This window comes from Marmota flaviventris, chromosome 8 (genome assembly GCF_047511675.1).
Source record: "Marmota flaviventris isolate mMarFla1 chromosome 8, mMarFla1.hap1, whole genome shotgun sequence".
NCBI lineage: Eukaryota > Metazoa > Chordata > Mammalia > Rodentia > Sciuridae > Marmota > Marmota flaviventris.
This window is the reverse complement of record NC_092505.1, coordinates 134,129,683-134,155,042: the sequence shown is the minus strand read 5'-3', so window position 1 is coordinate 134,155,042 and position 25,360 is coordinate 134,129,683. Positions and strand designations below refer to the sequence as shown.

General features: G+C 40.2%; 1 protein-coding gene across 9 annotated transcripts in view; it reads left to right on the top strand.

The window, feature by feature from the left end:
* The window catches only part of Dag1 (dystroglycan 1), a 62,590-nt gene that overhangs the window by 26,024 nt on the left and 11,206 nt on the right, over positions 1 to 25,360 (top strand). For 6 of the 9 annotated variants that reach the window (XM_071615714.1, XM_071615719.1, XM_034637390.2 and 3 more), the window contains one exon: positions 21,965 to 22,355. In XM_071615714.1, the coding sequence (XP_071471815.1) occupies positions 22,071 to 22,355 (285 nt within the window). In that variant the 5' untranslated portion in view covers positions 21,965 to 22,070. Of the gene's footprint in view, positions 1 to 8,161; positions 8,385 to 17,312; positions 17,346 to 21,964; positions 22,356 to 25,360 lie in introns of all 9 variants that reach the window. The other 3 variants (XM_071615715.1, XM_071615717.1, XM_027933653.2) reach the window with 3 other exon arrangements.

Sequence of the window (25,360 nt, the reverse complement as noted above, 5' to 3'; positions counted from 1 at the left end):
GTAGAGCTGTCTACAAGTTTTGGTCTAGAGGGAGCAGATGGTCTGCATGAAGAGGAAGACTCTATGTGTCCCGATATCACAGGGAAGCCTGGAGTTGCTCTGAGAGCTCTCAGTTAACATTGAGTTGAACAGGTGGCTAGATGTCTTTGTCAAGTCCCACAGGGTCTTAAGTCCTGCAAATGGTTGAACTTGATCCATGGGTAGCAGTTGTGACCTGCTTGGGACCATGGTATATCAATTCTGGCTTGGGCAAATTAATCTGGTGAACTGGGCTTCCACTTCTGGCTTAATCTCTTGGTGTGGATATCAGTTTCTTTATATTGTAAAAGAGTAATTAGCTGCTCGGCCTGGATCCAAGGTCATGTGCCAGCCTTATGGCACTACCACATCCAGAACATGATAGTCCTCATTTTGGCTGTTGAGTGCAGGGTAAACCATAGTCTTTGAAACAGGAAGTATTTCTGGAGAGCTTAGTCTGGGCAGCCACCAGTCTGAATGACTGATTTGTCACTCTCAGTTCACCTTGACAGTGGCCCTGTGAGGTTTGAAACAGCATTTCACTGATGAGAAACCTGGTTAGGCAGTAGCTGGGGGCCAACTTCAGGTGCTTGAGCTCATGCCACTGGATCAGGGTGAAGCCAGGGACTGCTGCAGCTGCTGCCACCCTGAGGAGGGCTGGGACCAGGAAACCAGGAGTGAGAACACCTCCTCTACAATTGGTTCCATGTTTACCACCACTGCCTCTGAGTAAATGCTTAACTGTTGCCTTTGTTGGAAGATCTGGGAGAAATGTTCTGGAGCATTTGGAATTATGAGTGTTTTAATAAAGGAGTCCTTGCTCTGGTGAGGATTAGATAGTTATGTTGGGCCATAAGCAAGTCCTTGTGTTTCTTCAGCTGCACCAGTTTTAATCTTTCAGTGCCTGTTCAGTGTGTTGTCTGGACCCCTAAATATGTGTGTTTAATTCCTGTTCTTTTTTTCTTTTTCAGTGCTATGGATTGAACCCAGGGCCTTGCCCATACTACTGCTGAGATATATCCCTAATTCTTTTTTATTTTGAGACAGGATCCTGCAAAGTTTTTGAGGCAAGCCTTAATCTTGAAATCCTCTTGCCTCAGTGTCCTGAGCCACTGGGGTTATAGGCATGTACTTCTATGCTTAGCTTATTTGTTTTTACTTATTAATTTTTGGTGATACTAGGGATTGAACTCAGATGTTCCACTATATAGCTATATCCTCAGCCATCTGTGTTTATTTTGAGGCAGATTCTCACTAAGTTGCTCAGGATCTTGTTAATCTGCTGAGTTTGGCCTCTAACTTGTGATCCTTAACTTCCTCAACTTCCTGAGTTGCTAGGACTATAGGCATGCACCACCATGCCTGGATCCCAGGAATAAACATTTTTATTTATTTATTTTTTGAGATGGAATCTTGCTAAGTTTACCCATGCTGGCCTTGAACTTGTAATCCTCCTGCATCATTATTCTGATCTTTGGGGGTGGGTGGGGGGTACCAGGGATTGAACTCAGGGGCACTTGATTCCTGAGCCTCATCCCCAGCCCTATTTTGTATTTTATTTAAAGACAGGATCTCACTGAGTTGCTTAGGCTGGCTTTGAACTCATGACCCTCCTATCTCAGCCTCCTGAGTGGCTGGGATTACAGGCATGCTCCAGTGCTCCTGGCTGGATTTTTTTTTTTTTGTTTTTTTATACGGGGGTATTGAATCCAGGGGTGCTTTACTACTGCGCTATATCTTTGTGTCTGTCTGTATATATGTATGTTTATCTATCTGTCTATCTATGTATCTATCTATTTTGAGATAGGGTCTCATTAAGTTGCTGAGGCTGGCCTCAAACTTGTGATCTTTCTGTTTCAGTCCTGATTTGCTGTGATTGTAGGTGTGTGCTACCCTGTTTGGCTAGAATAAACTTTAAAAAAAAATTTTTTTTAAACATTTTTAGTTGTCAGTAGACCTTTATTTATTTATATGTGGTACTAAGAATTGAACCCAGTGCCTCACACATGCTAGGCAAGCTCTCTACCACTGTGTGACAACCCCAGCCCCAAGAATAAACTTTTTAAAATTTTTATTTATTTTATTTTTAGTTGTAGATGGATACAACACCTCTATTTATTTTTTTTGTGGTGCTGAGGATGGAACCTAGTGTCTCATGCGTTCTAGGCGAGTGCTCTCTTGCTGAACCACAACTCCAGCCTCTAGGATAAACTTTTTTAAATGCTCTGCCTGGGTAGTTTCAAATGTGTGGCCAGGATTTAGAGTCACTGCTCCAGAGGGTAGCAGAACTTGCGCCCTTCACTGAAGTAAGAATCTTAAGGTTTGGATTGTGACTCAGTGGTAGAGTATTTCCATAGCATGAGTGAGGCCCTAGGTTCAATCTAGAGTGACCAGAGTCAGCCAGGAACCAGGAGCCTGGGACAGTGCTGGTGGGAGTGGAGAAATACTAGTGAAAAGAGGAGCCTAGGCGGTAAGGAGAGGGATACAGGAACCAGTACTCACTCTGACAGGTCTTTGATCTATTTTTGAATTTAATTGTAAAAGTGGGTCTTGACATACATCACCATAGTGACAGTGTATTCATCTCCCAGGGAAGGCCAAAGGAGAGCAGGTATCTGCCAAAATCCTCCCCATCTTCCTCCCAGTGCCCTTGAATGGACAGGCTGTCTAGGAAGTAGAGATCTTGCTCTTAGACCTTGGCTTTCCCAGATTGGTGCTGACCTTACCTGCCTTCATCCTGGCCAGCCCTTGCCATCCAGGACCCAGGTGAAATAGACCCTGTCTCAGGCTCAGGGAGCTTTCCACTTAGACTAGTAGGGAAAGTTTTTATTGAGAAACAGAACTTTATGTAATTTTTCATCAGACTTGATTGTCTAAGAGCAAACATTTTCATTTTATGGTGTTCTTCATTTGTGTAAAGATTGAAACAATAATGGAAAGGAATTGCAGTTAAAGAGTGGATGAATTGGCTGTGGGCATGGTGGTGCATGCCTGTAATCCCAAGGGCTGAGGAGGATTTCAAGTTTGAGGCCAGTCTCAGCAATTTTAGCAAGGCATTAAGCAACTTAGTGAGACCCTATCTCAAAATAAAAAAGAACTGGGGGTACTGAGGTTGTGGCTCAGTGGTAGAGCGCTTTCCTAGCACATGTGAGACACTGGGTTCATTCCTCAGCACCACATAAAAATAAATAAAATAAAGGTATTGTGTCTATCTACAACTAAAAAAAAAAAGGACTGGGGATATACTTCAGTGGTAAAGTATCTCTGGGTTCAATCCCCAGTTACTTCCCACCCTGGGGGGAAAAAAAACACATTAAAAAATATGATTCTTATTGCATGTTTCTTTGTTAGACCAAAGTGCTTATGAAAAAAAGGAAAAGTAATTATTGTAGAAATAGTAGTTGTTTCTTTGATGTATTTATCATTGTCTTTCATCTAAAGAGTAAAACAGATATGGAGTATCATTAATTTGCCACTTGCCAAGTTATCTCTATTCATGCCGTTGTAGCTGGTATTATTTTATTCTGCATTTGCTTAGAAAATAAGACTCTGAGGGTAGACTTAGACTTAATGTAGGAAGTAATAAAAACAAATCTTGTTGGCAGAAAATTTTACTATTGCTGTTTATACTTGTACCCACTGCTCAGGAGGGCTGGGATCCTTGTTAGTCTTTGACTCCTTGACTGTTCTGTCCTCAGCAGACAACCATGCCTCAGGACTGTAGCTTTCCTGTTGAGGCATATATGAAGTTCAAACATGTTCACTTGCCTTCAGAATGTTTTGGAAATGATTGAATGCCAGCTGTGTCCAGGCCTGCAATAAGTGCCATGCACCAATCATTTGCTGGCTTTGGAGCCCAGTCACTGTGCTTGGTGTTGTATCACCTAGCAGGACATGCGAAACAGGGAAGTAATCAGAACAGGTGCACATGGGTTATCTTTGAAGTGCTGATGATGCCTGTGCAGATGAAGGCCTTGTTACTTCCCTGGCTTTATGGTCAGTGTTCAATTTAATACTTAGGGGCTGGTAGCATAGCTCTGTGGTAGAGTGCTTGCCTGCCATGTGCAAGGACTTGGGTTTGATTCATAGCATTGGAAAAAATAATGTAACACTAATCAATCTATAAGAACAAAAGATACCTGAGATCTTTAGATGAATTGTAAGTAATATGAAAATTAGATTTGTAAACTTTTTAGCATCATAGGACACCCACCTCCCCCGCCCCAAACACACACACACACACACACACACACACACACACCATAAGCTGCTACACTAGTCCTTAAGAGTGTGAGGAAGTAGAAACTCTGGGGTCAGGTGTGTGCTGGGAAACTTCCTGTTTCTTAGCTTTTCTTCATGTGTCCTTTCTGTAAGTCTAGAGTGACTTTTTTTGGGACATCTTTGTGGATTAGTTTATAGAGAGGGCTTGATTTAAAAACAAAACAAAACAAACAAAAAAAAACCCAAAAACAGATTCTCCACAAATTCTACTGGCAACTGGTGAATGTTCTATATTTTTAGTTCCTTGTTCCAAAGAAGTCTGGATTTTCGTCCAAGCATTTGCTGAAAATGGCAGGTAATTGTCTAAGGCTGGCAGAATACTGGAGGGCTGCTCCCTCTCTTGGGAACAGAAGCATTTCAGAGGAGCGTGTGGCTCTCTATTTGCCCTTCCCCTTTACTTCTGAGGCAGATTAGTGGGGAAGATAATAACAGTTAGATCTGGGAGCAGTGCTACAGAGGACTGCAGTTTTTGTAGCCATTTTCTGAGCCAGTAAGAAATGTCTCAAGCCCACCATGTCCCATTGCCTTAGGATAAATAACTTGGCCCTGTTGGCCACTGTTCTATTTATTTCTACATCTTTTATTCCCCCACCCCACAAAAATATGTGGGGTGGGGGGATAAAAGAAATAATAAAATAAAAAGGAATAAGTATACGGAGTGATAGAGGCCAAATCCTATTTTATCAGATAAATTCTACATCCTCTTATCAGGGAAGTTCTAAGCAGGTAGGGCAGTGACTTTCCCCCATGGTTCTGTGAGGAGTCAGCTTGTTTAGAGGACCATGTTATTAAGAAATTCTCAGAGTCATCTTTAGCATGAGATAAATGGAAAGAAATTCTTGGTTAGGTTTATTCATAAGACCATAGAACTTAAGATTTAAGTTTTACCAGATGGGGCTAGGGTTGTAGCTCAGTGGTAGAGTGCTTGCCCAGCACATGTGAGGCACCTGGTTTGATCCTCAGCACTACATAAAAATTAATAAATAAAGGTATTGTGTCCATTTACATCTAAAAAATATTTTAAAAAATACATATGTCAAATGTGGATGATTTAAGGGGCTGGGGCTGTAGCTCAGTGGTAGAGCACTTGCCTAGCATGTGTGAGGCACTGGGTTCAATCCTCAGCACCACATAAAAATAAGTAAAATAAAGGTGTTGTGTTCATCTACATTTAAAAAAAATATTTAAAAAATATGGATGATTTAAAAAAAAATTTAACCAGAAATGCAGCAAGAAGACATAAAATCAATTTTCCATTTACAAAAAAGTTTCTTTAATTAGCTGCTTGTACACATATCAGTTTGCATAGAGACTGGGAGAAATTCTGCAGGGTGATTATGTGCTCACCTAAGAAGCTAATTGAAGATTTTGTGATAAATGAAGATAAAGAATCTGAAGAATTAAGCTGTGGGCTGGTGGGGTACATCCATGCCTGATAGTTGCTCAGGTTGGAAATTCAAAAGACCCCAAGACCATAGGAAAAAGAAAACACCATCCATACATCAGTAGATTGGGGCCACCACTGAAAATTGCTTTGTAGCTGCAGCTGCAAAGTATTTGGGAACATGTAAATTATAGCGCACGATTTTGATAAAATAGATCTCTTGCATTATCATTCCCTTATTCCTTTTTGCCTTTAGTTTTTAATCCTTGGGTTCTTAAATACAACAATTAATTTATAAATAATTACTACAGAGTGGAAGTCCACTTGTGTTAAGGGAATGATCAAATATGGCAAAAAGGGAAAGTGGAGACAAGTAGGAGGTGAGAACAAAGGTTTCTTCATGCTAACCTAGGTATAAATCCAGTATGGCAGACAGCATTGTCCTGTGGTTGTCCTGTGGCTTTGAGGGAAGAGGAAAGCACTTGGGTGTTCTCAGTGTTATTTAGCCTAGAAGTGCCTAAGTGTACATACTTTTCTAGATATGTGCTGTGCCCCTTAATGAGCAGGTCAGTATCTTTTGCTGGGGAAGGCTAGCAGCATGGAGGTTGCAGGGCCTGACCAAGGAGTCTTGCCATCACCAGTTTACTGGGAAGTGGTGTTCTTAGGTAGCTCTAGGAAAACCTATTCTGAAGTCAGACATAGCAGACATCCCAGTTTTGCTCACCGTTGGTCTGGCTCACCACTTTAATAACTGGTCATAGAGTCACCATAGCTCTACAGAACAGGGATTCTAGGAGTCTGCAAGATATCAAATGTTCCAGCATTTGAAAGTATACACCTAATACTACCAGAGTAGTTTGTTCAGGATTTGCAGCTGTGGCAAGATTGAAGCAGGTTGAAGGGCCAGTTAGTGCCATCTGAGGGAGAGAAGGAATTCTGCTAGCAAGAAATCCTGAGCCAAGGCAGTGGTGATCGTTTTGTCCTTTTTTTTTTTTTGTAGTTGTAGATGGACAGAATGCCTTTATTTTATTTGTTAATTTTTATGTGGTGCTGAGGATCAAACCCAATGCCTCACATGTGCTAGGCAAGCACTTTGCCACTGAGCTATAGCCCCAGCCCTGTTTTTTTAATTTTTTAATTTTTTTTGCTGTACAGGGGTTTAACTCAGGGGCACATAACCACTAAGCCACATCTCCAGTCCTTTTTATTTTTCATTTTGAGATAGGCTCTTGCCAAACTGCTTAGAGCCTTGCTAAGTTGCTTAAACTGCTCTCAAACTTATGATCCTGCTGCCTCAGCCTCTTGAGTCACTGGGATCACAGGCTTGTGCTACCATGCCTAGCTCCCCAGTCATTTTTTATTTAGTTAGTTTTTGAGACAAGGTCTTGCTAAGTTGGGAGGCTGGCCTCAAACTTTCAGTCCTGCCTCAGCCTCCCTAATTACCTGGGATTTGGAGGCATGTATCACTATGCATGGCTTGTCTTGTTCTTTAGTAAACAAGGTATGTTGATCTAATTTCTGGCAAGAAAGAAATGTTCTTAATGGTCAAACTTTTAAGAATGTGGCCCAAAAAAGAATGTGACTGAAAGCAAGTCCCAGCTTTAAACACTGAAAGTTGGAAGTATTTGTTTTTGTTTTAATTTTGGGGGGGGGGGGGTAGTTGTATATGGATAGCATGCCTTTATTTATTTTTCTGTGATGCTAAGGATTGAACTCAGTGCCTCACACATGCTAGGCAAGCACTCTACCACTGAGCTACACAGCCCCAGCCCTGAAATATTTGTTTAAACACACCTTATAGTGAACTTGCAAAAACTTCCAGTCACCAGGGGCTGGGACAGTGTTGTTTAACTCTTGAGGCATTGGGCTCTGGGTCCCACTCATACATTTTAAGACTGCTGGCAGGGTCAACCACTCAGTTAAATGGGAGCAGAGCAGAACAGGGAGCTGGGGGTGACTGAGGCCATGCTGACATTTCATCTCATTTTTCTGCTTTGGAGTTTGATTAGGTTAGGAAGGCCAGCACCCAGCACACTTTTACCAAACTTAATTCATTAAAGCCAGATTAGCGGGCTGGGATGTAGCTCAGTGGCAAAGCATCTGCCTTGCATTCGTGAAGCCCTGGGTTCGACCCCCAGTTCCAAAAAAGGCAAAAAAAAAAAAAAAAAAAAAAAGAACCCCACCAAAATAATAATAATAATAATAAGATTAAAAAAACAAACAAACAAACCAACCTTTGGCTGGGGATATAGCTCAGTGGGTAGAGTGCTTGCCTCACATGCACAAAGCCCTGGGTTCAATCCCCAGCACTGCCAAAAAAAAAAAATTATAAAGCCAGATTAGCATACTAGTTTAGAGTTGTGGCACTGATATTTTTTTCTTTTGTAGTGTAATAGAAAAAATAGAAAACTCAGCTTTTAACTTGAAAATATGAAATAAGGTGGTCATAGCCTTTATTCTTTTCTTTGTACTGTGCAGAAGTCTGCCAAATACCTGCTCTGTGCCAATAACCTGGTTGGGGAGAGAACAACAGAGTAAATGCTGTCAAGACCTGGGCAGTGGGTCTTTCCTCCCTCTTTTCCTCTCAGGGCAGCGATCATCATCACCTTTTACTGCAACAGATATTGATCATCCTGCCTCACAGTGTAGCCTCACTTTCTTTGTCTGAATTGGGGAGAAGGGGATAACGAGGTGGAGCTTGGTAAGTCAGAAAACAAATTTTAATTTCCAATAAGTACTTACTAGAAAATGCCTGTTTAAATTGTAATGCATTCTGCTGTCGTATATAAATAAAAAAATAATTAAAAAAAAAGAAAATGCCTGTTTATAATATATTAGTCTTAAGTACAGTTGTGGGTCACTTAATGGGGTTCATTCTGAGAAATGTGTTAAGAGTTTTGTTATGTGAACATTATAAAGTATACTTATGCGGGCTGGGGATGTGGCTCAAGTGGTAGTGCGCTCGCCTGGCATGTGTGCGGCCCGGGTTCGATCCTCAGCACCACATACAAATAAAGATGTTGTGTCCGCCGAAAACTAAAAAATAAATATTAAAAATTCTCTCTCTATCTTTCTCTCTCTCACACTCTCTCTTTAAAAAAAAAAATAAAGTGTACTTATGCAGAACTAGATGGTATAGCCTTGTACTTCTAGGTTATCTGATACAGCTTATTGCTCCCAGACTACAGACTTGTGCAGCATGTCACTGTACCAAATACTATAGGCTATTGAAGCACATTTGTGTGTATTTAATCATATAAAAGGTACAATAGAAATACCAAATGAAACATTAAAAGAGGAGCCAGGTGTGTTAGTGCATGCCTATAATCCCAGTGACTTGGGAAGCTGAGGCAGAGAATTGCAAGTTTGACATCAGCCTCTGCATCTTAGACTTTAACTCAAAATTAAAAAAAAAAAAAAGAAAAGAAAAAAAAAAAAAAAAAAACCGAGGATGTAGCTCAGTGGTAGAACACCCCTAGGTTCAATCCTTAGTACTGAAATAAATAAATAAGAAGATAGACATATAAATAGGACATTACACTTCTTCAGACTTTGTAACACTGTATGCTTAAGCTACCTTAAATTTATATAAAAAAATTCTTCAGCAATAACTTTCACTTACTATAACAATTTTACTTTATAAACTAAAATTTTATAAAACCTTTCACTCTTGTAATAACAAAACACAAACATTGTACAGCTATACAAAAATATTTTACTTATATTCTCATTCTATGTTTTTTATTTTTAAACTTGTTACTTTTTAAACTTTTTTTTTCCAAAAACACATTAATCTGTGCCCACAAAGACTTAGAACCATCACTGTCACTGTCTTTCACCCCTACATTTTGTCCCATGGGAGATCTTCAGGGGCAAAACAGTCATGAATCTTTCATCTTCTATTGTAGCAATGTCTTTTTCTGCAGTACCTTCTGTGCTTTGTTTTTTTTATTTTTTTCTGTGCTAACGATCAAACCCAGGGCTTTGTATAAACTAGACAGATTCTGCACCCAATCCGTGGAATACCTTCTGAAGGACTTGTATAAGACTGTTCTGACAGTTAACTTTTTTTGTTTTGGCAGTCCTGGAAATTGAATTCAGCCTCACATAGTAGGCAAGTGCTCTATCACTGAAATATACCCTCAGCTTTGTGCTATACTTTCATGCAGCTGGCAGTGAGGCAGGTTTATTTACATCAGTATTACCATAAACACATGAGAAATGTATTGTGCTATGGCCAGGTGATAGGAATCAGCTCCATGCACTCTTGCAGGGCCACTATTAGACACTATCTTGAACATATTACGTGACTGACTGTATTTTGTTAGTTTATTACCATTTCTGTTTTGTGATTTAGTAATGTGTGTAAATTTTTTTTTTCCTTAAGGTACTGGGGATTGAACCCAGGGATGCTTTACCACTGAGCTACGTACCCAACTCTTCTTTTTACTTTTATTTTGAGATAGTGTCTTGCTAAGTTGCCCAAGCTGGCCTCAAACTTCTGTGATCTTCCTGCTTGAGCTTCTTGAGTCATTGGGATTGCAGGCTTTTGCCACTATACCCAGCTAATATATGTAATTTTTTAAATATTTTTTTTTTTTTTAGGTGTAGATGGACACAACACAATGCCTTTATTTTTATGTGGTTTTGAGGATCGAACCCAGATCCTGCCCGTGCTAGACGAGCGCTCTACCACTGAGCCACAATCCCAGCCCCTGTAATTCTTTTTCAATACTGGGGATTGAATCCAGGGGTTCTCTACCACTGAGCTACACCCCCAGTCCTTTCCATTTTTATTTTGAATTAAGGTCTCACTAGGTTGCTGAGGCTGGCTTTTTTTTTTTTCAAGATGTTTTTATTTATTTTTTTTTAAGAGAGAGAGAATTTTTTTTTTAATATTTATTTTTTTTAGTTTTTGGCGGACACAACATCTTTGTTTGTATGTGGTGCTGAGGATCGAACCCGGGCCGCACGCATGCCAGGCGAGTACACTACTGCTTGAGCCACATCCCCAGCCCAACTGAGGCTGGCTTTGAACCTGCAACATTTCTGCCTTAGCTTCCTGAGTTGCTGAGATTAGGGGCCTGCACCACCACTCCTGGCTAATGAACATAAATCTTTTTTTTTTTTTAATTTTTTTTTTTTTTGTAGTTGTAGATGGACAGAATACCTTTATTTATTTTTATGTGGTGCTGAGGATCAAATCAGTGCCTCATGCATGCTAGACAAGCTCTCTACCACTGAGCCAAAGCCCCAGTCCCATGAATGTAAATCTTAATTGGGTATTTCTATGAAATTTGGAAAGACTGTGAATAGCAAATGAAGTCTCATACCTAGTACAGGGTAGGTAGTTAGTAAATGTGTGCTGAAGCATTAATTGTTGCACTGTCTTAAGATAATTGTAGTTTGCTTTAGTTGGGTTTTTGGATGCCGCATAAGTGATAATGTATTTCCACTTGGATTCTGCTGAGGCAGGCCACCCACCCCTTATACTTGTTCCTCCATCTCCACCCTGCCTCCCACTCTCACTGCTACATATAAATGGATGGTTAGTCTGGGTCCTTGTCTTTGATCTCAGTTTAACTTTTTCCATTCTCAGTGACCTGCATGGGCACTTGCAATTAAAAGACTGGACTGTGTTATCATGGGGACATATTCCCAAAGACTCCTGAAGTGTTTTTTCCTAAAGTCTGATTGGTGCGATTCTGAGTAATCTACCTACCTTATCTACCTTCCTTCCTTCCATGGTGCTGGGCATTGAACCCAGAACCTTGCACATCACATGCTAGGCAAGTGTTCTCCCACGGAGCCACCCCTCAATCCTAAGTAATGTTTTCTTTTTTTTTTTTTTGATACCGGGGATTGAACCCAGCAGTGCTTTACCACTAAGCTATATCTATCTTCAGAACTTTTAAATTTTTTCTTTTGCTTAGGGCCTTGCTGAGTAGCTGAGACTTGCCTTGAACTTGATAGCCTCCTGCCTTGCCTGGGTTGTAAGCATGCACTACCACACCCGGCTTGAGTAATGTTTTCTTTTCTTTTTTTATTATTTTTTTTAATATTTATTTTTTAGTTGAGTAATGTTTTCTAAAATATTTATTTACTTACTATAGCAAAGTATGCATAACATAAAATACACCATCTTAACCATTTAAAAACAATTGTGTGTGTGTGTGTGTTTTGGTGCTGGGAATTGATCTCAGGGCTTTGTACATGCTAATAAACATGCTCTTTGTAGCATTGAGCTACATCCTTATTCTAAAACAAAATTTTAATTGTAAAGAAAAGTGGGTAGAGCTAAGCGTGGTGACGCAAGCAAGTAGCTCAGGAGGCTGAGGCAGGAGGATCTCAAGTTCAAAACCAGCCTCAACAATGGCCAGAGGCTAAGCAACTCAGTGAGACCAGTCTCTAAGTAAAATACAAAATAGGGTTGGGAATGTGGCTCAGTGGTTGAGTACCTCTGAGTTTAATCCCTGGTACCACACCCCCAAAATGGGAGGATTTATGTATAGAGAATGTGATTGATCAAATTATGTGCATGTGCAGATATGGCACAATGAGTCCCATTATTATGTAAAATTAAATGCAGCAATATTAAAAAAAAAAACAAAACCTCAAAAAGTTACCATCTGGGGTGCTGGGGTTGTGGTTCGGTGGTAGAGCGCTTGCTTTGCATGTGCGAGGCCCTGGGTTTGCTCCTTAGCACCATAAATAAATAAACAAACAAATAAAAAAATGTATTGTGTCCAACTACAACTAAAAAATAGATATTAAAACAAAAATTACTACCTGGGGGCTGGGGATATAGCTCAGTTGATAGAGTGCTTGCCTTGCATGCATAAGGCGCTGGGGCTGGGTTCCTTCCCCAGCACCACACACATACACACACACACACACAAAAAAAAAACAAAAACAAAAACAAAAAAAAACCCAACAACATCTGAATAGGTTTTAAATGTACTATTCAATAGTGAGTAATGTTTAACTTCAGCATATGGCCTTACATGCAACAAGGCCCGGAGTTCAGTCCCTGCCACCAAAAAAGAAAAAAACAAAAAAACTGTGGCCCAGTGGAGAACAGCTATTTAGTCCTGGATTTTGAACTGTATCTTCCTTCTCTTTCTCAAGAACAATGTTTGCATCTGGGTGAATTTATGCCCAGGTGTTAAAACTTTGCTTCTTCCTTCCTGCTTTTCTTGGGAAAAAACAAAACTAGTATCAGCAGAAATCATTGCCTTTTGTGGATTTTTGCTTTTGGTATCTGTGATGAGTTAGACTTAGGACTTGCTGACTTTATCCCAGCTCATTCTGGTTCCTCTGGGTGAGGTGAGGATGCATCCCTGTGCTGAGTCTCTGAGTCTGGGGCTTCCTGGGATTTCACCCTAGATTGTCCTTTCATCTTTGGGGACTGAATTCCCAGGAGCTTGGTGAAGGTTTCCTGCTCAGATATTCTTCCTTTACCTTCAAAAACCTTGTGAAAGTGCTTCCTAAGTAGTGCTGTTGGGTGCTACATGTATCTAGGGTGCTGTGGGACTTTCCTCTTAGGTACTGGCAACTCTTAGGCAGGATTGTAGGCTTTTACCAAGAGAAGAGGGAGAAGGCAGTTGGAGTAGCCACTTCTGGAATAGCTTTGCCCTCTCCAGGCTTTGCAGGCACGAATACTTTTAAAGTGTCCTTGTCCCTCCGGGACATCTGAGACTGAGGGATGGAATTGCTGCCTGGCAGCTGTATCTATCACCCTGTGTGCCCTGGTTGAAGAACATGTGTTGAGAGGACCAGGGGCTTCCCCAAGGCTCTGGGAAGTTCCTTTCTAAATGGAATTGGATTTCATTAAAGTGCGGGGCCGTATTGAGACTCTCAGACGTAGACATGGGCACTGCACCGAGTGCTGGCACAGGAAGTGAATTCCCAGTTCCCATCATTTGTTTCTCAGTAGGAGAGCTTTGGCAGCTCCTGTTAGCCAGACAGTGGTAAGATCACCTGGGACATATTCTTGGGTGGCCTTGAGCACTTTTTGGTAGTTAAAAGGACATAATGTGAGTATATGTGTGAAGTGTTAAAATTAATGGTCTTGTCAAGAAGACTGAACCTCTCTTTTTAAAAAATATTTTTTAGTTGTCAGTGGACCTTTATTTTATTTATTTTTATGTGATGCTGAGAATTGAACCCAGTGCTTCACACGTTAGGTAAGTGCTCCACCAGTGAGCCACAACTCTAGCCCCAAGACTGAACCTCTCTTTCATCATGGTCTGACTACTAGGCTCTCTGTGACCATGGTTGAGTATTTACTTCTCTTTGGGCCCTGATCCCTGAAAAAAGAGGAGGAGAAGGATCTTTGCATTATGATCAAGTGTGTGGTTATGAGACTTATGTGAAAAAACCTTCAAGAGGACCATCATAATACTGGTGTGTGGGTACAGCCTACCAGTTTCCTAATACAGACAGATATGACTCTTGCTTATAGGGAGCCAATATCACAAAGACACTTGCTGCTTTCTGACAAGTTTCAGAAAGATCTTTTCTCTCCAGAATAAAACTACATGTAGTAGTTGGAGTTGTGCCTTGTACATTGCCTGCCTTCTAAATGCAGAGCACTTAGTCATGCCCATGGAACAGACACCCTATGTCGTCATGTGTCTACAGATAGCAGACTGAGCTTATGTTCCTGGCAGGGTAGAGTGTATCTTATTACTGATTTTTTTTTCCCCAAAAAAGCTGAGAATTTAAAATTGAGAATCAAATTAGAGAAATAATATTCCAAAAAAGCTGAGAATTTAAAATTGAGAATCAAATTAGAGAAATAAATCAAAGATAAGCTGGATCTAAGAAGTAAAAAGTAAGTAAACTAGAGTACACATATAGGAAGAAAAAATTTTTTTTAATAGGCCTGTGTTTTCTTCATTCATTGATTAGGAGTGTGGCTGTCTCTGTGTGAGTGCTGGGTATACATTAAGTGGATATACATTAGATATATTGCTGCACTCCCACAATTTTGTCTTGGTGAAATGTTGGTTGAGCTGAACCATTTACTAAATAAAAGTTAAAATGCATGAAAAAGGGAAAGGAAATTAAAGGAGGTACTATGTGTTTTAATGCTATTTAAAATTGTAACTATAACTTTAAGAGTTTTCTTAACTGTTACATAGGGAATGGGGAGGCTAAGGCAGGAGGGTGGCAAGTTGGGAGTTCAGCCCAGGCAATTTATCAAGGTAGACCCTGTCTCAGAAAATAAAAAGGGCCACCAGGTGCAGTGGCACATGCCTGTAATCCCAGCAGCTAGGGAGACTGAGGCAAGAGGATTATGAGTTCAAAGCTAGCCTCAGCAAAAGTAAGGTGCTAAGCAACTCAGTGAGACCCTGTCTCTAAATGAAGTACAAAATAGGGTTGGGGACTGAGTTCAATCCCCGGTTCTTAAAAATAAACAATAAAAAGGGCCAAAGAACAAACAACTTAGAAATTAAAGTGATACAATAAGCCATAAACACAGTGGCACACACCTGTCATCCCAGCTACCTGGGAGACTGAGGCAGGAAAATCACAAGTTTAAGGCCAACCTGGGCAACTTATTCAGACCCTGTCTCAAAATAAACAAGGAGATACAGGTTTGACTCAGTAGTAGATATTTGCCTAGCATGCCTGAGGTCTGGGAGTAATCCTTCAGTGCCACCGAAAGAAAAATAGAAAAACGTTTGTTTTTTTTTTTTTTTTTGGTACTAGGGATTGAACCCAGGGGCGATTAACCATTGAACAACATCCCCAGCCATTATTTTTTATTTTGAGACAGGGTTTCACTAAGAAGCTTAGGGTTGCTGAGACTGGCTTTGAACTTGTGATCTTCCTGCCTCAGCCTCTTGAGTTGTTGGTATTACAGTTGTGCACTGCTGCGCCTAGCTTATTTCTTAGATTTCTAAAAATTTTGAGATAAATTTGTGTTCACATACAAAACTAGTTACCATATAGTTAGAAACTGTAGAGATGGACTGGGGAGTGTAGCTCAATGGTAGAGCACGTTTAGCATTCAGAAGACCCTGGGTTTGAACCACAGCACTTAAAAAAAAAAAAAAAAAAAAAAAAAAAAGCAAGCGAAGAAATAAAAAAAATTTAGAGAGATCCTGTGTATACTTACCCAATTTCTCTTGATAACATGTTGGAACGCTAAAGTACAGTAGTGTAATCAATATACCCTGACCTGGTATAGTAAAGGTGGATAACATTTTCATCCACACAAGAATCCCTCTTGGGGGCTGGGGTTGTGGCTCAGTGGTAGAGCGCTCGCCTAGCACATGCAAGGCCCTGGGTTCAATCCTCAGCACCACATATAAATAAATAAATTAAATAAAGATATTGTGTTCAACTATAACTAAAAAATAAATATTAAAAAAACAAAAGAATCCCTCATGTTGCCCATTTATACCCACACCTACTTCCCTCATATGTTGGAGTCCTTCCTTAACCACTGGTAACTACTAATTTATTCTCCATTTTTATAATTTTTGTCATTTCAAGAATGTTATAAAAATGGCATACAAAGAATGTTATAACACTTTTTCACCTATTGTGATTACTTTAAAATTCACCTGAATTATTGAGTGTATCAGTAGTTCATTCTTTTGTGTGTGTGTTACTGGGGCCTTATGGATACTAGGCACAAAAGCTCTACCACAGAACTACTTCCTCATTCCTTTTACATTTTTTGTTTTGAGACAGGGTCTCATTAAATTGCCCAGATTGGACTTCAACATGGGATCCTCCTGCCTCAGACTCCTGAGGAGCTGGGATTACAGGCATGTGCCACAGCACCCAACTAGTTTATTTCTTTTCTTTTTAAAATTCCCTTTTAAAAAATATTATTTTTTAGTTATAGGTAGGCACAATATCTTTATTTTATTTTTTTTTAATGTGGTGCTGAGGATCAAACTCAGTGCCTCATGCATGGTAGGCGAGAGCTCTACCTCTGAACCACAACCCCAGCCCTAGTTTATTTCTTTTTATTGAGCATTAGTATTTGATGGTTGTGGGGTGCTGGGGATGTGGCTTAGTGGTAGAGGGCTTTGCTACAGTTTGTTTAATCTTCACCCATTGAAAGACCTTAGGTTGAAAGGCAAAACCCATCCATTGAATTACTTTAGTACCATTATAAAAAATGAGTTTGGCATATTCCTGTAGGTCTGTTTATGGATTCTGTTCTATTGAACTATGTGTGTTTTCCTCCACCAATACTGCCTTATTACTATAGCTACACGATATCTGAATCTTGGTATTAGATAAAATAATTTCTCTATATTTTTCTTTTTCAAAACTATTTTGAGGGCTGGGATTGTGGCTCAGCGGTAGAGTGCTCGCCTAGCACATGCGAGGTGCTGGGTTCTATCCCGAGCACCGCATAAAAATAAATAAATAAAATAAAGATGTTATGTTCAACTACAACTAAATTATATTATAATTATATATATAAACTATTTAAGTTCAATTCTTATTCATATAAATTTTTGAATACTCTTTTATCTCTATAGAAAACTTTCTGGAATTTTGATATGAGTTGCATTAAACCTTGTATTTTCTAGGATTGCTGTAAAAATATTACTACAACCTTAATGGCTTAAAGTAACACACATTTATTCTTTCATAGTTCTGGAGACCAGAAGTCCAAAATCAAATCTTGGTAAGGACTGGGAGGGTCTCTGGGGGAGAAGCCATTCCTTGCTGCTTATTCTAGTGGCTACCAGCATTCTTTTGTGGCTTTATCACTTCTACTCTCTGCCTCAGCTTTCATGTTCTTTTTTTTTTTTTTTGAGAGAGAGGAGAGAGAGAGAATTTTTTAATATTTATTTTTCAGTTCTCGGCAGACACAACATCTTTGTTTGTATGTGGTGCTGAGGATCGAACCCAGGCCGCACACATGCCAGGCGAGCACGCTACCGCTTGAGCCACATCCCCAGCCCTTTCATGTCCTTTTATATCTCTTTCTGTGTGTAATCTTCAATTTTTGCATCACTAGCCCATTTTATTTTTATTTTTTATTTTGAGATAGGATCTAAATTGCCTGGTCTGGACTTGAACTTGTGATCATCCTGCCTTGGCTTCCCAAGTTGCTTCAATTTACAGGCATATGCTACCACGTCTTGCTATTTTTTTGCTGTACTGGATATCAAACTCAGAGCCTCATGCATTGCCAGTCACTACCATTGAGCCACATCCCCAGCCCCCTTTTTATTTTTGAGATAGGGTTGCATAAGTTTCTCTAAACTCGTAGTCCTCCTGCCTTAGTCTGCAGAGTAGCTGGAATTCCACGTAGGCATTCACCACTGTGCCTGGTTTAGCTGACTTTTTCTGATACTGCGCCAGCAGGAGAAGGCTGGGCAAAGAAAATTCAGGCTTCTTATAACTGGGGCTATTGTCACACTATTACTGACCAGTGGGGATGAAAGTTCTAGCTATCTGATTTTCTCTGATGCTACCCTATTGAGGATATTTGGTACACTTTGTTGCAGCTTCACTAGGGTGGAAGTCTTTGTTGGTGTGAGTAGGGGTGGGACCATAGTTTTTTCTTATAGAATATATTTTTTGATACTGGGGTTTGAACCCCTGGGCATCCTACCATAGAGCTATATCTTCAACTTTTTTTTTTTTTGTGGTGCTGGGGATTGAACCCAGCACCTTATGCATGTGAGGCAAGCACTCTACCAACTGAACTATCTCCCCATCCCCTATCCTCAACTCTTTGTTTTTTTATTTTGAGATATAAGGTCTTGCTAATTTGCTTGAGCTGCCCTCAAACTTGTGATCCTCCTGCCTTAGTTTCCTGAGTAGCTGGGATTATAGCTGTATACCACCGTACCCAGTACTTGTGGTGTTTGACTGGAGCTATTATTGTCCTAAAGTTTTCTGTCATTCTAGGCTTCTTCTTACCTTTCCTTTGATTAGAGAAAGCAAGACATTTTTTGGAACTTTATGTATATTGTATATAATAATTTGTATATTATATATATAATTTGTAGGTGGACACAATACTCTATTTTATTTATTTATTTTTATTTGATACTGAAGATTGAACCCAGTGCCTCGCATGTGCTAGGCAAGTGCTCTACCACTGAGCTACAACCCCAACCCTGGGACTTTAATTTTGTCTCATCAGTTAACATTTCTGGGTTGCCAGCTTCTCATATCTCTCTCTCTCTCTTTTTTTGGTGGTTCTGGGGATGGAACCCAGGGGTTCTTTACCACTGAGATACACCCACTTCCTTTATATTTTTATTTTGAGATAGGATCTTGCTAAGTTGTCCAGGATAGCCATGAATTTGTGATCCTCTTGCCTCAGCTTCACAAGTCTCTGGGATTATAAGAATGTGCCACCGTGTCCATTCAGCTTCTTTAGCTCTAATTCTAGCATTTTTGAGGCAAAAAGAAAACTCAGAAAACTCACCACTGTGTTATCTCTGAAGTTCTGGGACCCCTTGTTGGTCTGCTGCTTTCTTTTCACATTTTAGACTTATATTTGCTTTATATATAATATCTAGGATTTTTAATTTAATTTAAAAATTTTTTTTTTAGTTGTTGATAGCACCACATATAAATAAAATAAAGGTCTGAGAATCAAACCTAGTGCCTCATACATGTCAGGCAAGTGTACTACTGCGGAGCCATAGCCCCAGCCCTCTTTTTTTTTTTAATTTTTAGTTGTAGATGGACACAATATCTTTATTTTTATGAGGTGCTGAGGATTAAACCCAGGGCCTCATAGGTTCTAGGCAAGTGCTCTATTGCTGAGCCACAACCCTAGGCTGCCTTGTTTTCGTTATCAATTTTGGTTTTGTTTACTTTGCATTACCCAGTTCAGACAAATGTCACATGCCCCTCTGCAGTGTGGGCTCATGATAGTACTTAATCTTTTTCCAGAACAGCAAGTTGCTTGTGATGTCTATCATCACCTGTGGGCCCCCAGCAGGTCCCACAAGGCATCTGTGTTGCTGATAGAGCTGAACTGCTTGATGCTGATGGAATGGAGGACAGTATGCAGATTTCTTGTTACTCTAGTGGGTGGAGGGTAAGAGAGGTCAAATAAGTTTGTTTACTAGCACAGGTTTACAAATTTACTTGTTTAATAAACCTGTTCTATGATTAATGCTTGGGGTGTGAGGAGTAGCAGTTGCTGCATTTTTCTTTGTAGATCCTTAGTTGTTTTTTTTGTTTTGGTTTGTTTTGCTCTTAAAAAGTAGTTTTAAAAGTCTTATTTATTGTTACAGTGCCAAGTGACTTTAACTCCTAGGCTGGACTGTATTTCTGGTAGAGCACTTACTCCCCATGCAAAATGCCATGGGTTCAATTCTCAGCACTGGGGGAGTTGTAGGGGCCAGAGGAGAAAACCCATAAGATTGATGTGATGTGATGTGTTATGGCACCAGGTGTGATGGCACTTGCCTATAATCTCAGCTACTTGGGAAGCTGAGGATTGCAAGTTCAAAGCCAACTTGTGCAACTTATTGAGACCCAGTCTCAAAATAAAAAAGGCTGGGAGCTGGACATGATGCCACCTGCCTATAATTCCAGCGAATTGGGAGCCTGCAAGTTCATGGCCAGTCTCAGCAATTCAGCAAAACCCTTGGTAACTTAGTGAGACCCTGTCTCAAAATAAAAAATAAAAAGGACTGGGGATGTGGCGATGTGGTTCAGTGGAAGACACCCATGGGTTCAATCCCTAGTACCAAAAAAAAATAATAATAATAAAGACTGGGCATATAGCTCAGTGGTAGAGCACATCTTGGTTTAATACCCAGTGCTGGGTACAGGGAGATTGAGGACAATCCCTATGGAAATACACAGCCATTATACCATGTCAGAGAAGTAAAGTAAATCCAATCTCTGGCTCACATGCAGATCCCCTGTTATCTCCTGGGACCTGAGTTTGTGTGTGTGTTTATGTGTATGTGTTTGAAGTAAATCTAGGATCCAGTCAAAATGTGTCTATCATGTCTGGTTACTAACTATATATATATATATTTTTTTTTTTTTGTGGTGCTGAGGATTGAACCCAGGGCCTTATGCGTACAAGGCAAGCACTCTACCAACTGAGCTATATCCCCAGCCCTGGTTGCTAACTCTCTCTCTTTTTTTTTTTAAGGAACTCAAGTTTATTTATTTATTTTAGAGAGAGAGAGAGAGAATATTTTAATATTTATTTTTTAGTTTTCGGCGGACACAACATCTTTGTTTGTATGTGGTGCTGAGGATCGAACCTGGGCCACACGCATGCCAGGCGAGCACGCTACCGCTTGAGCCACATCCCCAGCCCTGGTTACTAACTCTTAAGCTAGAACAGTTACCTAAAATTTAGGGAATGTTAGCATTTCGAGAGACCAGGCCAGGTATTTTATATAAGGTCCCACATTCTAAATTTACCCAGATGTCTTTTCATGGCTCCCATATTTCCTATAAGATGGAAATTGCATCTAGAGCCGTGCTGCCCAACAGACATATAATGTGAGCCACATATGTCATTTAAATTTTCTTGGTAGGCACACATACATAAACTCAGAAACAAGCAGGTGAAATTAATTTTCTTTTCTTTTCTTTCTTTTTTTTTTTTTTTTAACAGTGCTGGGGGGCTGGGGATGTGCTCAAGAGGTAACGTGCTCACCTGGCATGTGTGGGGCACTGGGTTCGATCTTCAGCACCACATAAAAATAAAATAAATATGTTGTGTCCACTGAAAACTGAAAAATAAATATTAAAAAATTCTCTCAAAAAAAACAGTGCTGGGGATGAAATTAATTTCAATAATATGTTTTATTAAATAGATTTTTTTTGTGGTACTAAGTATAGAACCAAGGGCCTCGCACATACTAGGTAAGCACTCTTGCCATTGAGCCACACCCCCCTCCATTTTTATTTTTGAGATAGTATCTTGCTAAGTTGCCCAAACTATCCTGGAACTTGCTGTCCTCTTGCCTCAGCATCCCCAGTTGTTGGGATTTTAGACATGTGCCACCATGTCTGGCTAACTGATCTCATTATTACTAGTTTTTAAAATTTTATTTAATGCATTTCATTTAATAATATATTTGATTATATCCAAAATATTATCATTGTTGTAATCAGTGCCTCAAAATTATTAATGGGGTATCTTACTTTCCTTTTTTATGCCATGTTTTCAAAATCCAGTGTTTATTTATTTTACACTTAACTGGACTAGCCGATTTCCTTCACTAATGGAGAAGTTCTCTGTCACAGTCTTGCAGCTGTGGAGATTGTTGAAGTCTGAATCTACTCTTCTTTTTTTTTCAGGCTCTGAGATGGAGCAGGTGTATAGAGGGTAAGGACCCAATTCTGGGACCACGTCACTTTCTTCCTTCCTTAACAAGACTGTCGGCTTGAGCAGCTTGGACCTGGGATGAGGATGTCTGTGGGCCTTTCACTGCTGCTCCCCTTCTGGGGGAGGATCTTTGTCCTCCTGCTTTCTGTGGCCATGATTCAATCTCGCTGGCCCAGTGAACCGTCAGAGGCCATCAGGGACTGGGAGAACCAGCTTGAAGCGTCCATGCATTCAGTGCTTTCAGATCTTCATGAAGCTGTTCCCAGGGTGGTTGGCATTCCCGATGGCACGGCTATCGTCGGGCGCTCATTTCAAGTGACCATTCCTACAGATTTAATTGCTTCCAGTGGAGAAATCGTCAAGGTAAGACTAGATACAAAGCATAAATAAGGAAGATTTCTCATCTTCCATTTTAGTTTTGATATCTCTTCCTTCTCAATTGTGAGCTCCACCAGTTCTGAGCTCAATTATTTTGGTATCTACTAAGTAACTCTCAGGAGAGTGTCAGCCACTGATTTTCCCAGGAGAATACTGATAAACCTCAGATAGCATCTTAAACTTAATTTTTGCCCCCCAAATTCTATTCCTCTGCCTGGGCTTGTAGAACCTTGACATTTCCTCTCAATACTGAGTAAGTTTGTATGGTGGATAGGTAGGTGGGATGTATCCCTGAAGTGTTGCAGGTTCATATGATTTCTGTCAAAACTCTTCAGTTAGCCAGCATAATGTGAAAGTAGGTATAGACAACATGTAAATGAATGGGCATGGCCATGTTTCGATAAAACTTAACAGAAACTGAAACTGAATTCTATATAATTTTCACATGTCAAGAAATACTCTTATTTTTTCTCCAGTCATTAGAAAGTTAAAAAAATGGGCCATACAAAAACAGGTGGCAGGCTGCACTTGGCCCTGGCCTAGTTTGTTGATTCCTGCCTTACAGCATTCTTGGGATGTGGCTTAGCTGGTTGTGGTGGCCATATCTATAATTCCAGGGACTTCAGGAGTGGAATAGGGTGCTGAGGCAGGAGGATACAGGCTTAAGACTGGCCACAGCGATTTAGTGAGGCCCTAAGCAATTTATTTATTAATTATTTTTGTTGTGCTGAGGATTGAACACAGCACCTCACGTATGCTAGGCAATTGCTCTACCACTGGGGTACACTACACTCCCATTCTCTAGGCAATTAAATGAAGCTGTGTCCCCCCCCCCCCCCCCCCGAAAATAAAATAAAATAATTAAAGGGGCTAGGGATGTAATTCAATGGTAAAGCACCCCTGCGTTAAAGTCCCAGTTTACCACCCCCCCTGAAAAAAGAGGTATGCCTTAAGGGGCTGGGATTGTGGCTCAGTGGTAGAGTGCTTACCTAGCATGTGCAAGGTGCTGGGTTTGATCCTCAGCACCACATAAAAATAATACATTAAATAAAGGCATTAACTACAACTAAAACAAAATATTAAAAAAAGAGGTATGACTTAAAAATAAATTAAAAATATATGAAGATTTGTACTTTGTAATGATAGTTTTTATATCTGCTTGTCATTTAGACTTCTGCGTACACAAAGTGTTTTGGCTATTTATTGATGTGTTTAAACTACCAAACTTAGTGGTTTAAAATAATGAGCTGGGACTGCAAATTTAGTTCAGTGGCAGAACACTGACCTTTCCCGTATGTAAGGCACTGACTGAGTTCCATCCCCAGCACCACAAAAGACAAAACCAACAAAATAACCCAGTGAGCCATTTTCAGAAATTTGTGATCAGGAATTCAGGCATTCGTTGTCTGAGAGTCTCATTTCTACTTTCATAGCACTAACTAGAGTGGCTCATCTGGATCTGGAGAATCCCGTGTGTCTCATTCATGGTTTTTAAGTTCATGCTCCTTTTTGACTAGGAGCTTAACTAGTGCTCTTAATCAGTGTGTTCTTGTTTTCTCTTCAAGTAGACTTCTCCCTGGGCTGTTTGGGATTCCTCACTGTGGGACAGCTGGATTTTAAGTTTGGGTATTCCAGGAAACAGGAAGTAGAATCTGCTAGTCTCTTAAGGCTTAGGCTTGGAAACTCCTACAAGATTTCCGCTGTACTCCATTAGTTGAAACATATACAGGTTCTTTTTTTTTTTTGGTACTGGGAATTGAACTCAGGGGCACTTAATCACTGAGCCACATCTCCATCCCCTTTTTGTATTTTATTAGTGACAGAGTCTCACTGAGGCTAGCTTTGAACTTGTGATCCCCTGCCTTAGCTTCCCGAGCCACTGGGATTACAGGTGTGCACCATCACACCTGGCTGAATGCAGGTTCTTGTGGGTCTTTGTCAACTTGTCCCTTTCTGACCCACAGGTCCCCTCTCCCAGGTTTCACAGATTCCATGCCATTTTTCCAGTGAAGAGTAAGTCCTATGCCCTTTTCTGTTAAATCTAGATGGACTTACTCTTCACATGCAACTCCTTGGTTCCTTTTCTTTAGGTCATTCATGACTTGTTCTTATGTGGCTTTGTGATCTCAGGGATGTTCACTCTATTCTTCTTTACCCTTCCCCCCTCCCCCTCCTACTACTCCTTTCCTCCTCCATCTCTTCCTTCCTCCCCACCCCCTCCTTTTTTTAGTTCTGATGATCCTGGCTCATGTTGCAGCCCAATTCCACAGAGCTCCTTTTAATTTCCAGAGTGTTTGCATAGGTTTCCATGTAATCTTCCTAATACCTCATCAAGCCAGATGCTAATATTGTAGTTAAAGAGTGGCTGTTCTGGAGGATACATTTCTTGCCCAGCTTCTGGCTTGAGCCCCTGAATATTCGAAACCCTGCATTGATTGTCTTTGTTCCGATGGCCATCGGAATGTTTTACATGAATTAATTTTGACCAGAAGTGCTTTGGGCAAATACAGTTAGCTGGATATTTGCAATATCTGGCAGGAGACTTGTAACAGGCTTATTCACTGGGAGAGTAAAGAGATTTTACTAGGAAAACAGGATTTTATCTGAGCATATTTATCTATGGAAAGCAGGCCATTTAGTAGCTGATGATCCTGTAGAAAAACAGATGAAGGGCTGTGGATGTAGTTGTGGTAGACTACTTGTCTAACATGCATGAGGTCCTTGGTTTGATTCCTCAGCACTGAAGTCCCCCCTGCCCCCTGCCCTGCTCCCTTCACCCTCAAAAAGATGACTATCTCAAATAGTCTTAAGCATCAGATTCGTATGGGTTGGAGAATCAGGGAGTCGGAAAGCTAAATCTCATTCTTGGAGTCTGATTTTCCCCATTTCTGAAACAAGTTTAAAGGAGTTAATTTTCTTTCTTTTTTTAATATATAATTTTTAAATTGTAGATGGACACAATACCTTTATTTTATTTATTTATGTGGTGC